Genomic DNA, 13,939 nt, shown 5'->3' with positions numbered 1-13,939 from the left:
ATAGGCATCATTGATGCTGAAATATAATCAGGGGCTGGCATAAAATCCTTATAGCCTCAGAATGTTATAACACTGGGTCATGACATGTCAGTGATGTAAAGGCATTTGCACCCTTGTGCTGATGTCACTTTGTGCCATGGGGGCAAGGTAATAAAGGCAGCCAACCTCCTTCTAATTCTTTGAACCGTCCAGTCTCAGCCTTCGGATCATGTCCCCTTTGGAGGGATCACAAGCATATGTCAAGGCCCTGGCCCTTCCCAAATTGCTAATTAGATTAGATTAACTAATCCTGACTAGATCCCAGCTAGAATGAAAAGAGTCCTGGTATAAAAACGGTTGAGAACCACTGTTGTCGGGTATTTGAATTTTGGCAGAGCTAGCCCATTTGGGGGATGTAAGCAGGAATATTTTTGCCCCCTCCCATACACAACGCATACAGTTCACAAATCTGACTGTGCATATCATGCCCACTAGCCATTTATCCCTTCCCACTGAACCCTTAGGCCTTTGCTTCTATGTATATTTTAGTGTGACGATAATGGGAGATTAGCCTGCGTTTGGAATGCAGGGTTCATGCAGAGCTCTGAAAATGTAAAATGCTTTAGTGGTGCCACATGCTCTTTCACTGAGTGAAATGAAATGTCCGTTAGGTGGCAGCAGAGGATATGGAATGATGAGACAGGGCTGCAAAACTATACGCAGCTTGTGCCACTGTGAGTCCCCTCTGTGCAGACTTTACCCTCCACACTCAACAATGCATTCCTGCCCTAAACAAAGCCCATCCCAAACCATACAAGCGCCACAAGGTTCACACTGTCTCTATGAGCCCGCTAGGATGCCCATATCAGCAGTACGTCATTATTTCAGTTTGTTACAGGTGTATCCCACAAACACCCGCTGTCCCAAAGTGGGGTGGGGCTCCACTTGTAGAGGGAACAATTGGCCTGTGTCTTTGAAGGAGCTCCAGTCACCCAGCTCAGATATATACCTATACTGTGCAGACTGAAAGGCCTAGTACCTTCTGACCCACATGGTATGGTACAAGGTAGTTATCTGGGCCTAGAAATTCCTGTAGCCCTTCTCTCCACTGCAGAGCCAAGAGGGGCAGGCATTTCATTCAGACCCACATCTCTTTCTCTTTACAGCTGGAGTGAGACTCTCGTAGAAGGAAAAACGTTCCTTTCTCGGCCCAAAAGAGGACATTCCTCCAGGGGCTCCAGAGTTGGGATTCCCATTCGAGTCAGTGGGAACTAAGTCTATTTCTACATGACCATGGAGACTGGGTTCACCTCTTATCCCAGTACGAAGAAGGTCTCTCCAGGGGAAGGAAGAATTCAACTGATGGTGGAGTAGGATCCACCTCTCACTTACACAGTCTTATGCAGGTATCACTTCATTGATTTCAATGTAATTACTCCTGATTAACACTGGGATAAGGGAGAGGAAAATCAGGCCAATGTTGTCGTTTCCTGTTCAGTATCCATCTTAGCGACTGGGAGAGAGAGCTTTATCGTCCAGACCTCTCTTTCCCCCAGTTGAATCTCACCACCTCTCACTCCCCACTAGATGCTGGACACATGAACAGAGAGAAGCAAAACACACACCTGCTTTACATAACCAGCATTTATTATAGCCAACAGCTGGGGATGATTTCACCAGCCAACATGCAAATTTTGCTGCTGAGCAGACACCTGCCCCTCTGGAGAACCTGACATCTCCCTTACAGAACAGAATATATGATGGCACAGGTGAAATTTCAGAAAGTTGCTAATGCATAACACTCATAAAAAGATACCTGCATGAATTTGCAAAGAGGGAAGATACATATTGAGGATAGGCAAACCAATTTGGATAAACCTGGCATTGACCCAACTTCAACCCAACCCAATCCTGAACTGACCACCCTCTTTTTTTTTTTGAAGATTCATAAAAGTTCAATTAACTTTTTGTTTTATTTTACAGTTGCCTCTGCATTTTTTGTTTGTTTGTTTCAGCCAGGACCAGAAACATAAGTGCCAAAATAATTATGAGGAAGAGCTTTTTGTTCAGGTATTTTCAGCCTGACCAGAAACAGGGTGTATCAGAAGCATCAGAGATTTCCACCCCAATTTTGCAGGTCCAAGAAGCTCAGTGAAGTATATGAAATCAAGGTGCTTAGTTGAATGGACCCACCAAACCTTTAGGGGCTCATGCATTGTCACTAACATACACTTGGGCTGATCACCCCACACTGGAACCTGGTGGTGGCAATTTGCTGAACCTTCCCCAACAGGAAGCAACAGGACCCCTCCCTTTCCAGTGCATGCATGAGGATCACTGCTCTCCACAGCACACACACACACACACACACACACTGTTGCATTTCTCATATTAGTCACCCCTCACCTAGTACTTTTTTGGGAGGGGAGGGAGCACAAAAGATCTTGCTGCCTCCCTTTGTCATATTTTGAGTTTCTTCAGAAGAATCTCTTCTTCCTATACTTGCTCTGGAACTTCCATGGCAAGCAGATAAGACGGATTCTCCTCACCTTCCTTTCTCTGAAGAAACTCAAAATACTATGGGAGGCCACAGGTGGGAATGCCTCTGGTAGAAGGATCACAACTAGTGTTCAGCTGTCTTGGACTGGAAAATGGATACATGGGGTAAATTTTGCCATTGTGCTCTCATCAGTGCTGAGCAGAATTGAAGTGGGCCCAATCTACCTCTCCCTTTTCCTTCCTTCCCTTCCTCACACTACTCCAGTCTTTATGGAGGACAGACTGGACCCTAGCCAGGTGAGGGAAGGGACAGTCTCTTCCTCAGAACCTCCCAAAGTAACGCTGATATGCAGCATGAAACCCCACGTGATCGGACAGGTAGTCACAGGGGGCGTAGTTTTCACACTGTTCCTTCCTCAGCTCCATTGGGGACTTGTACATTTCATAGTACCTGCAGTAGACAAAGAGAAAGATGCCACTCATGACTCATCAGGCTCCTATGCCACCTGCTGAACTCAGGGAGAGTGATTACCAGCATTCCCTAGAGATGGACTCCCTTATAGTGAATACAATATTTACCTACAAAGGGTTAGAACCTAGCCCCTTTGATTAATGTCCAGGGGTGGGAGGGAGCTCTATCAGTTAGGGATTGAAGCCAGTTCCCCATCTCATTCACAAGGCTCTAACAGCTAAAGATAGAACCCAGGCTCCCTGGTTATTGTTCCTGGGGAGTGGGTCAGGTCTATCAGCTGGGACTTTACCCAGGAACCTTAGTTATCCTTTCAGAAGCTTTACTAACTGGGGATTAAACCCAGGCCTTTAACTACTGTCCAAGGATGCTCAACTAGAAATGTCTTATCCCTCAGGGCCTCTGTGAGATGCAGCTTGGTGACCTCTCCCAGGAGGTATGTGAAGCATGTTCTTGTGTCAATCTGTCAGCTGAAGTTCTCTGAGTCCCTGTCTCCAGGAGTGTTGTAAAAAAAGTTCTGCTTGCTGTAAGTGTCTGGGCATAGTCAGAATGAAGAGCCTGTCTGATCTGACCTCATCCCTGCTGCAGAGCTGAGCTCAGTGCAGGAACTGAAGGCAAAGATGAAACCTCCTCACTGTACCCTGTGCAGCGGGTTGCTTCGGTCCCTGGTGCAGGCTAGCGCAGCCTCTAACTTGCACCCCACTCTCCCTGGCCCCTAAGGGCAGTTCAAGTAGCCAGAAGTACCAGCAACCTAGGAATGCTGGCCAAGTACCCCCCTTCCTGAAATACTCCCAGCAATGCATCTGGCATGCCCCTGTGCTGGGGGCTCTTACAGGAGGTGATGTAAAGCTGACTATGGTCACTCTATGTCTATCAAAGACTCCTCAGGGGATATTTATGGCCCTTTAAGGAAGAACAGGCCACTTGTCTCCAGTAAGTATCTCCGGCATCCTCTTTTATCTACTTCTGTGTGTGAGGATGTTATCCCAGACATTAATCAAATTCCTTGCCACATCCCACTGCCTTCCTATCCCCCTCTGAAATAATCAGTACAGAGTTCAGTCCTGAGCCCAACTGGTGAAGCAGGGAAGATTTTACCTTTCATAATAGGGGTAGGACCTCTTCTGCCTCCTCACAAAGGCATTGGCCGTTTCTCTTTTTACCTTAACACCTGCCATGGGAGAATAGAAGAGTAGGTTAGAGCTTTGGGGCTGGCCTCCTATAGTCCAAATACTGGAGTGTCCTCTGGAGATGGAACATCTGCTATCCCTTATCACAGTCCCTCCCCACCTTACTTCCCAATGCATATCTACCCACCCCAGCCTCCACAGTTCTGCCTCCTTATCTCCCACAGCTTCAGGGACCTATCTCCCCGTCCACTCCAACCTGCTTGGTCTCAGGGGCCAAGTACCCCCTTGGTCATGAACTCCAGGAGCATGATTCTCTTGTCACTTATCCTGATGTAAATCTGGAACAAAGCTACTGCAGTTAGTGGAGTCACAGCAGTAGGAGAAGAGACTCAAGCCTCAAATCTGCAGGGACATGGTTCCCTCTCTCTCCAGTCCTGATGACCTTAGAGTCTTGCCTTCTGACCCAACCTAATATGGACTGTCGCACTGGCCATTGCACAGTGAAGCCTTGGTACCAATGTCCGCAGAACACCCCAAGGTGACTGAAGGAAATGGAGGTTGGGTCATTGACTGTTGCCTGCTGAGACACTGGTGTCCATACAGCCAGAATACCTTTAAGGGACCGTAAGAAGGCTGTGCTTAAGAATATTGGTGCCCATGTGTGCAGAGTGCTAGGAAAGATTTAAAAGGGGTAGTCGTGTTAGTCTGTATCAGCAAAAACAACGAGGAGTCTTTATGGCACCTTAGAGACTAACACATTTATTTGGGCATAAACTTTCATGGGCTATAACTCACTTCATCAGATGCATGGAATGAAAAAAAGTAGGCAGGTATAAATATACAGCACATGAAAAGATGGGAGTTGCCTTACCAAGTGGGGGGGTCAGTGCTAACGAAGCTAATTCAATTAAGGTGAATGTGGCCCATTCCCAACAGTTGACAAGAAGGTGTGAGTATCAACAGAGGGAAAATTATTTTTTGTAGAGACCCAGCCACTCCCAGTCTTTATTCAGACCTAATTTGATGGTGTCAAGTTTGCAAATTAATTCCAGTTCTGCAGTTTCTCATTGAAGTCTGTTTTTGAAGGTTTTTTGGTGAAGAATGACCACTTTTAAGTCTGTTATTGAGTGTCCAGGGAGATTGAAGTGCTCTCCTACTGGTTTTTGAATGTTACAATTCTTGATGTCTGATTTGTGTGCATTTATTCTTTTGCGTAGAGACTATCCGGTTTGGTCAATGTACATGGCAGAGGGGCATTGCTGGCACACGATGGCATATATTACATTGAGAGTATTGCCAATGGGGAAATACACCAGTAATCTCTTCACAGAGAGATCCTGGTGCTCATGTGTGGAGAGTCTTGAGAGGGCAGAGGACCCTGCACCCCTTGCCCCAGCACACTGAGCACTGCATGGAGAGTTTTGGATACCTGTGTTTGTGGAATGCTATGAGAGGGCTGCCAAGCTCTTCCCGCATAGAGGTTGTACCATTCCCAGTTCATCTCATCTCCCTAACCCAGACTTTCAACTGCCAGCAAAATGTTCTTTCCAATGCCAGATTAGTTGGCCAGTGAGAGAGCCCAGCTGTTTATCTCACGGGGAGGGAAGGTGTTATCTCTGGGGACCAACTGGCAAGCTGAGCTCAGGTCATGTCTGAAATACCACCTACAAATAAACCTTCACTGTAAGAAGTGCCAGCAATTACAACCTCCCTTGTAAAGATGTTTCTCTCTCTCTCTCTCTCTCTCTCCACAACCCCCTGTGTTTTGATTGGTTCTCTGGGAAATTCCAGCTTTAATGATCCCCAGCGGCAATTTATCCCTTGACCTATGGGACAAGAGAGGGGATAGAGGGGTCCAAGAGAGCCAGGGGATAGTTTTCCTAATGGATTTCTGTGAGCCAGGCTGCAGAGCCGAGTGAGAGACAGGGGAACATTTCAGACCCTAAACTCAGGTCCCACCCCAAACTGAACAGAATATGCACAGTCAGTACATAGTCTAAACTTACCCTTTCCTGCTAGTTGAAATTGCAGTAATGCAACATAAAGCTCAGCCTAAACTTTTTCCCAACACTTGGCTGTTCTTAGGTTTTCCCTGAAGGGACCTCTCTGTCCCAAACCCTAGCTCTCTTTGTCACTCCACCTCCCTTATATCCTAGTGGAGCTAATAAGCCTCTCTTGCCCCAGCAAGTCAGCAGAACTACCAACTGAGCAGCTCGGTGCAGGTTTCTAACTCCTGCTGTGATGAGCCAATAGAGGAGCCCTGACGTTCTGTGACACCCATTATGGGTATCTGTCCGTTCTGCTACTACTTCAGCTAGCTCACACCCTAATCCCCATGTAGCTCCCAGAGCAACTCTATTGTTGACTGGGCCTGCCTCATGTCCTGGTTTATCTAACAATTGAAAACCTCAGCCTGCTCATGTCACTGCTGCCTGTTTCCTACTGTTTGCAGGGTTCCACCGGTTCCACCAGGTCATGTGAAAATTGGACCTTTAGTTGTCACGGGTGCTCTGCTGAGACGAGAGGACTCATGATGACACCTGCTGTAGATCTCAGTGTTGGTCAAGGAAGGAGAAACAAATTAGAGGATTCTGTAAGCATCTCACTCATTCCCTAATCCTGATAAAGGGAAAGATGGAGGCAGATGCAGGACTTGAGACATGTGCAGAGATGTGGGAAAGTCATAGCAAGATACTCACCTTCAACACCGTGTGATTCCAAGGTGTCCTTTGAATCTGGAAAACAAAGAATAGGAGTCAGGGGATACCACACAGGAACCAAGCATGTGACTCCAGTCCTTGGCCCCCGTTGGATGACTGTATCTCCTTCCCTTATTGGGCAACACCATTTCCCTTCCTGCATCAGGAATTTTTATCTCTCTGCCCCCACTAGGGCCTTGTCTGCATTAGAAGTTTGGGGCAAAAATTTCCCACCATTGCTAATAGTGGTTCAGTTCTATCAATGTCACCAGAGTCTATAGGATATCTCTACATTGGAGCTGGAAGGTGCAAATTCCAGCTCACAAAGATATACTTGAACTAACTCTGATTGAGCCAGTGCACTAAAAACAGAAGTATGGCTGCAGCAGTGTGAGCAGCTGGAGGGGCTATACATCCAAGTATGAGCCTATCCAAGACCATAGGTACATACTCAGGATGGCTAGCCACTCCTGCCAATCAGTGTTAGCACAGGTATGTCCACCGGTACTGGAATCATATCTCCAGCTCTAGTGTAGACATACACATAGTGTCATTTCAGCTTGCTTGGAGCAAGATGACATAGTGATAAAAATACCAAGATGGGAAGCCTGTCTACATTAGGGCTACTATCAAAAGCGATGCAGTGGTGGTAGAAATAATGGGAAATTTTGCTCAAAATGCCTAGTGTAGACACAGCCTGGATGGCACCATCTCTCCTCCTTCTCCACTGGAAAGATGTGTTCTAACCTTCGATGGTCCCTGCAATCACCCCAGGGGAATTCCCTCTGATTTTACTGGGGGCTCATGGGACCCATACTCTGCTTGCCACTCCAAACCACCCAGGCTCTTCTCTAGTTCTTCACCTATCGCTTTTTCACCCATGGCAAATCCCATCTGCTATTGTCTTAGAAGTGTATTTAAGGGGACAAAGAAGATTTAGGAAAATAAATGTGTTGATTAATTGCTAGATTGTAAACTCTTTGAGGGAAGGGTTGTGGTTTTTTGTTGTTGTTTTTTCCAAAGCACCGTGTGAATTTACATCAGCAAGACACATTTGTTGTCTGATCAGACCCTGCAGACTATTTGTGGGGAAAGGTGCTATTCAGCATGAGTCTGGGTATCCGAGTTTGACCCTAAGTCACTTAGGTTCAGCTTGTGACTCTCAGGCTCATGTTAAATACACCTTACTTAAGTAGTACCATTGACTTCAATGGGTCTGATTTGCAGAGTAAGGTCTTACTCAGCTTGAGCAAGGGCATCAGAATCTGGCCTTTACCTAGCAGCTTCTGAGAGCTAAACGGCCGTTTTGCTGTGTCACATTCACCACAGTGAAGAGAAAGGGGAAACTGATAGATGTCTCATTCACTATGTTCCAAGTGAACTCTACCCCCAAGCAGGCCCCAGTTCCTGTTCTCGGCTATGCAAACAACCTGCCACCAGAGGCAGGAGGGGGAAGCTAGCATGGCCGATTTTCTTCTGCCCCATCCCCTTCCCTCTGCCCCTAGAGAAGATGAGCAGTCTTCACATCCACCCCGTGAACCACCACCCCAATCTTTAATCAGAGATCCCCAGGCAGCCTCTTCACTGTCATCCTGCCCCAGTACTCCCCATTCACCTGTCCCCCAGTGCTGCTGCTCATTTGAAGTTCATGTCCTCTAGAGCGCTGTCTGCCACACTGCATTGAATCCCCCAGCTCTTAGCCATAGAGAACCCAGCAGAGCAGCAACCCTCATCAGAGTCTTAGTAATAATGTGATTAATAATAGTTCCAGTGTTTTTCATCTGAGGATCTCCAGGTGATCTCCAAACACTAACTAGTTAATTCTCCCCATGACCTTGTGACTTAGGAAAGCACTATAATCCCCATATTACAGCTGGAAAAACTGAGGCACAGAGCAGTAAGTGATTTGCTTAAGGTAACACAGCAGAAAATAGACACTAGGACATTTGACCCCCAGCCTCCTGTCCTGGACACTGCCAGCAGATGAGGCAGGCAGATTAAGGATTGTAGTAAGGGAGGTAAAAAGTAGCGACCAAGTTGATACCCCCTTCACCTTCTCCTCTGAGGAGAAGGCTGCAGATGAGAGGGAATGGGGAGTCTTTAACTTAATGCTTTTTAACCTTAGAAAGATTCAGTGTGCTTTGGCAAAGGCACTGGCCAGTTCCTGTTTTATCCAAACTGTGCCACCTATGCCAGGAGACAATGGCTCCTTACGAAATGTCAGAGGGCAACATGCTGTCTGCTGTAGAATGGAGCCTTCTGGAAATCTCTAGGCTTGAGGAGCCAATCTGCATTTTGCACTCCACATGGAAACTGATAAAGGATTAGACCAAGACTAATGAACAGACTGGAATACAATAGCTTTTAGAGCAGACTGACCAGGAATGAAGGAGAGAAGCTCTCTGAGGGGAAAACAATCAAAGATTAAAAACTGTATTGCAAAATATTAACTGATTTCTCACCAATCTGATGCCCGTGAGAGTGTATTTAATTTACAGGGTCATCTTTAACACTAAGGAATTTAACGCTGACAAGAACTGGCGTAGTACAGGCAAGTACAGGGCAAGCTTTCTACCCTTCCTGTCTCAGCATCCCTGTCCATTCTGCCAAAGCAGAGAGAGGTTGAACACCTGCTATTTCAGATCTAGATCTCCCACCCCTTTCCAGCTGTGCAGCTCACTCCTCTATGGCTATTTCTTATTTAAGAGGGCTCTGGAGCTGGCCTCCCAGCTGCAGTTTATATCCTATGACCATATTTTTTTAACAGTATCACTGCCATTTTTTTCATTGTGCCTTCAAAAACTCTCCCAGTCCAACATATTTCAATGGAATTAAAAGGTGTAGCATTATTTTTCTCCTCAGATGTCTCCGGGTACTGTACAACTTTCCAGTGTTGGCAGATATAACATAGCCTTCCCCACAGTCCATGTAGTTTAGTTAATTCCCCTCAATTCTGACCTGCAGCGCAGTCCATTTGTCCAAAACTGGGCTTTGCTAATTCACCTAAATCCTAAACTGGATTCCTGAGATTGCCAGTCATGCCCATTTGTGCAATAGTTTGTGTCCTAGTGGAGGCAAATGTCTATTAGGGATTAGGCTGGAGACCCCCAAACCCATTCTTATTTGTGACCTATATAATATAACACCTTGCCAGTGCAATAGCCCATACAGGGCCGGTTCCAGGCACCTGCCTGGCAAGCAGGTGCTTGGGACGGCCGCTCCGGACAGGGGAGGCACATCCAGCTATTCGGCGGCAATTCGGCGGATGGTCCCTCACTCCCGCTCGGAGCGAAGGACCTCCCGCCGAATTGCCACCGCAGATCACGATCGCGGCTTTTTTTTTTTTTTTTTTGGCTGCTTGGGGCGGCCAAAATCCTGGAGCCAGCCCCGAGCCCATAGTATACTGCCTAGCCTCAAAGCAGGTCTTCTCCTGAGCAAGCAGTCTTCTCAGGTTTTAAGTGTTCAATAATACACTCAGTGAACACTCCAGGTGAGATTAATGCTGTGTCCCCTTACCTCTTTCACAATAGCAGAAGGCTGCCAGGGCCAGGGTCAGGAGTAGCAGCACCAGAAGTTTCCTCATCTCCTCCTTTTTGTCTAATGCAATTTTGCAGCCTCAGAGCTTCTCTAGGAGGGTTCTGGGGCTTGCCTCCCAGCTGCACTTTATATCCTGTGACCATCTGGAGAGATCAGGACTCTGGCCAGAGTCTCTCAAACTTTGACATTCCTGTGTCCCGGCTCCAACACAAAGCTTCGCATTTAGGCCAATAGATATCCGGTCCTGGCAGCCATGTGCACATCCATCTCAGTCCAAAGGCTCATGGCACTTCCAGATGACTTCATGGAGCTCCAAATGCTACTTTTAAAGGGGGGAAAAAAAAAAAAAAAAAGCTTAATTACAAACATAGTTTAGTGTTGAGTGAGAAAGTGATTCCAGCTGCATGGAGGAGAGACAATGGGAGAGAACCATCATGTCATGATGTGGTGCAGCCAATGAAGGCGGTTTCATATGACCCATTTTTGCTAATGAAACAATCTTACACCTCTGACAATCTGAGTTTAATCAAATCCTGCCTCGGCTCAAATAAGATGATCTCAGTCTAGTATCTGGCATGCTGAGGTGCCCACAGAGGCAGTTTTCTTTCTTCGAGAGAAGTGAAAAATGGTAAAACTGGATATGGCAAGCTCAGCACATTGGCTTGCGTGGAAGGAACTCACCACATCACTCTTCACCTAGTCCTCTGACCCGCTCAGGAACTCCTTCCGGACCAAATCATATGGAAGGATCCACTGTGCAATGCTGGGCAAGGGGGAGCTAAGCAGAGAAGACAGAAGGGGGAAATGAAGGTTAGTAATCTGAGCTGTTCCAATCTCAAAACTAAGCAGCACTGTGCCCAGTTGTTTCAGGATATGGTCTTGGTGACACATTAGGGGATTGCTTTCATCCAAATCAAGATTGATTTGAACTAATGCTCCAGAATGAAGCTAGGGGCACATTGCTGCAGGAGGTGGCATCATTCAGATAAGGTATAAAACCAAAGCTAAATTTCTGGGGTCAGACAGTGCAGCTAGGCCTATATATACCACTTGAATATCCCACAATGCTTTTTGAAAGAGAATTAGCCCCAGTATCCTTGCCAAATTGCAATTTGGGCAGTTACATTCTGTCTGCCTAAATTCCCCCTGTAGTGTCAAGTAGATACGAAATTTGATAGTTCCTGTCCCAAGATGTTGTTTGTACACTATTAAATGCCTGCCAAAGAGACCGCTGCATGGCAAGGGGAAGAGGAAGTGATCCCTCCAGAGCCCAGTTTTCAAAAATGGGCACTTCACTCTGTGTTTGGTGATTTTAGACGCCCCAAAGCATGCGTATGCATAGAAAATGGGGAGGATGTGGCAGCAACAGGGGGCAGAAGGAACAGTGAGTTGAAGATTAGGAAGAAGGAACAAGGGGCAACTACATAGGTTTGGGCTGAAACCCAGTAGGATAAAAAAAGAGATGCACAGCATTGAAGGATGAAAGGGAAATGCACAAACGATGAGGTAATATCTTTTATTAGACCAACAGAATCCGGTATCCTGGGTTATCTAATATCCTGGGACTGACACAGCTACAACAATACTTCATATGAAAGATGACCCTGTAAGACAAGGCGGTGAGGTAATTGGACCAACTTCCAGGAAAAGATATTACCTCACCCACCTTGTCTCTCTAACGTCCTGGGGCTGACATGGCTACAACACTGCAAATGACCCTGTAAGAGTCAGAAGAGTATCTAAGATGGAGTCCTGCCCCTCTAGGGAGTCTAGGTGAAACAAAAATGCTTTAAAGAGGGGTCTGGAGCTCTGGGTAGAATGACAGTTGGGTGGTCAGCTGAGCTTGGGCTGAGGTAGAGAAAGGTACTGAATGTAAGGGAGGGAAAGAAGGAGAAGGAGAAACAAAGAGAGATGAAGAAAAACAGAAGAAAGACTGAGAAACAGGTGAAGGACAGAAGCAGAAGTGATTTCACTGGAGTAGAGGAAGGCATAAGACAGGAAATAGAGTGCACAGATTTAGTTTAAGGATAGTAGTTAAATAAAACACAGAGGAGGAGAGAAGATGGAAATCTGCCTATAGGATAAACCCTGTGATTTATTGAGGTTAAATTAAGATTAAAGTTAAGTAAGGAGAATTCTAGGCCGTACAGTAATACAAATAAATAATAATAATAACCATTATTTCCTGGAAACACAGCAGCAGCCACCCATCAGCAATGAAAACTGCCATCTGGTTTCATCAGGCAGCACTGGATATGTTCAGTTTGCTTTGGGAGGTTTTTAACATTCATTCCCCTGAACTTTTGGATTTTGGACCCTCTTGTGGTAGAGAACGGCACTGTATATTATCTTGGCAGCCAGAAGGTGTGTTCAGGACCAGAGGCAAAAAAGAACAAACCAGTTTTGAATTCCTCTGGGCATAAGCTGCATGGCGACATCAAATCCCAGGGCTCCCTGCAGCAAATCTAGAGGTAAGAGGATATTAACTAGTTCCTAGAAACTGACTCTGTTAGTGCTGTCAGTTGTAAATAATGGTTGTTAAGCTTTATGGAGATGGAGTCTTGTCTGGTCCTGGCCTCTCCCACCCTTAGTTAATTTTTCCGTGTGTGTTAATGGTGGGATTGGCATACATCTCTATCATTCCCCTAGCTCTTACTGCACTATCCAAGGGTCCATTATATATCTGTGTGTGTTTGTGTGCTATACAGCTAGCTCTCTGTGTATGGGTATGAGAAAGTACAGTGCATATGTGTGGAAAACATTTATTAAATCTTAACTCTGCCAAATCAAATGTGATTTTCACAAGACCAATCAAAGACACATCTGCAACGTAGGGGCCATGTTTCTGCCAAATGTTAAGATTCCATCAGCTCTGAAGCTGTTCAAAGAAAGGGCATAACATTTTTCTTAGCAGAATAACTGCAGTTTTCACCCTTTCATACTTGAAAATGGCTCACTTGATTTGGAAGGACTGTTAGAAAAAATGCATTCCTTGACTGAGAGCAAACATATCAAATTTCAGCTGAAAATAAAAAAGCATTGAAAAAACAACGGAAAAATGTCCTTTAAAATGGAAACCCTTAGGCAGCCTTAAGTATAGATCTTGCTATGATTCCTATCTATAATATCTATGTGTGTAAGTGTTTAATAATAGATTTACTTGGAGAGCATTATTCAGCCACTAGATTCCTCTGGGCTCTGTACAGATTTTCAGAAAGCATATGCTTCCTGGTAAATAAAGGAGACATAGTTGAAACTCAAGCTGTGTGGAAGTCTGCTTATTTGTGTCTATATTTATTTAGTTTAATAAGTGCTTCCAGCTTAAGATGGAATGCGATCCCATGTATCGTGGCAATGTTTATGTATGGAATACATGAAGATGAGGGGTGCTATAAAGGATTTAAAACATGAGTTTTAGATGGCTGCATTGCTCATAATTGGTGCAGCCATGAGTAAATTATGCAGGTGCTCTCAAATGAGCACTGCTAAAACCTTTATATCATACCACATTATGCTTTATTCTCTACATGCCATGTATTGTACATGGGAAAAAAGATTTTACAAACATATCAGAACTCTTTTTTTATTGCATTGTGACTGTTTCTTATATCTCTACACATGTAACT

At 45.5% G+C, this 13,939-nt stretch overlaps 2 protein-coding genes across 2 annotated transcripts in view; one reads left to right on the top strand and one right to left on the bottom strand.

Annotated features, from left to right (window-relative positions):
• Positions 1–1,605: 1,605 nt before the first annotated feature.
• Positions 1,606–12,574, bottom strand: LOC101954035 (osteocalcin-like). The gene is made up of 6 exons (XM_005305284.4): positions 12,490–12,574; positions 10,995–11,091; positions 10,293–10,632; positions 6,777–6,812; positions 4,046–4,118; positions 1,606–2,929 (listed from the first exon to the last, which is right to left on the bottom strand). Exons 3-6 carry the CDS (start codon positions 10,357–10,359, stop codon positions 2,800–2,802), a joined length of 306 nt encoding a protein of 101 aa, XP_005305341.1. The 5' UTR covers positions 10,360–10,632; positions 10,995–11,091; positions 12,490–12,574; the 3' UTR covers positions 1,606–2,799.
• PDE6H (phosphodiesterase 6H) overlaps positions 12,156–13,939 on the top strand; it is a 110,055-nt gene continuing 108,271 nt past the window's right edge. The window contains exon 1 of the mRNA XM_008178784.4: positions 12,156–12,784. The gene's annotated coding sequence lies outside the window, so the exon portion shown is untranslated. The remainder of the gene's footprint in view (positions 12,785–13,939) is intronic.

This window comes from Chrysemys picta, chromosome 1, assembly GCF_011386835.1.
Source record: "Chrysemys picta bellii isolate R12L10 chromosome 1, ASM1138683v2, whole genome shotgun sequence".
Taxonomy (NCBI): Eukaryota; Metazoa; Chordata; order Testudines; family Emydidae; genus Chrysemys; species Chrysemys picta.
Note: the sequence above shows the minus strand (reverse complement) of the source record. Positions and strands in the feature narration are given on the sequence as shown.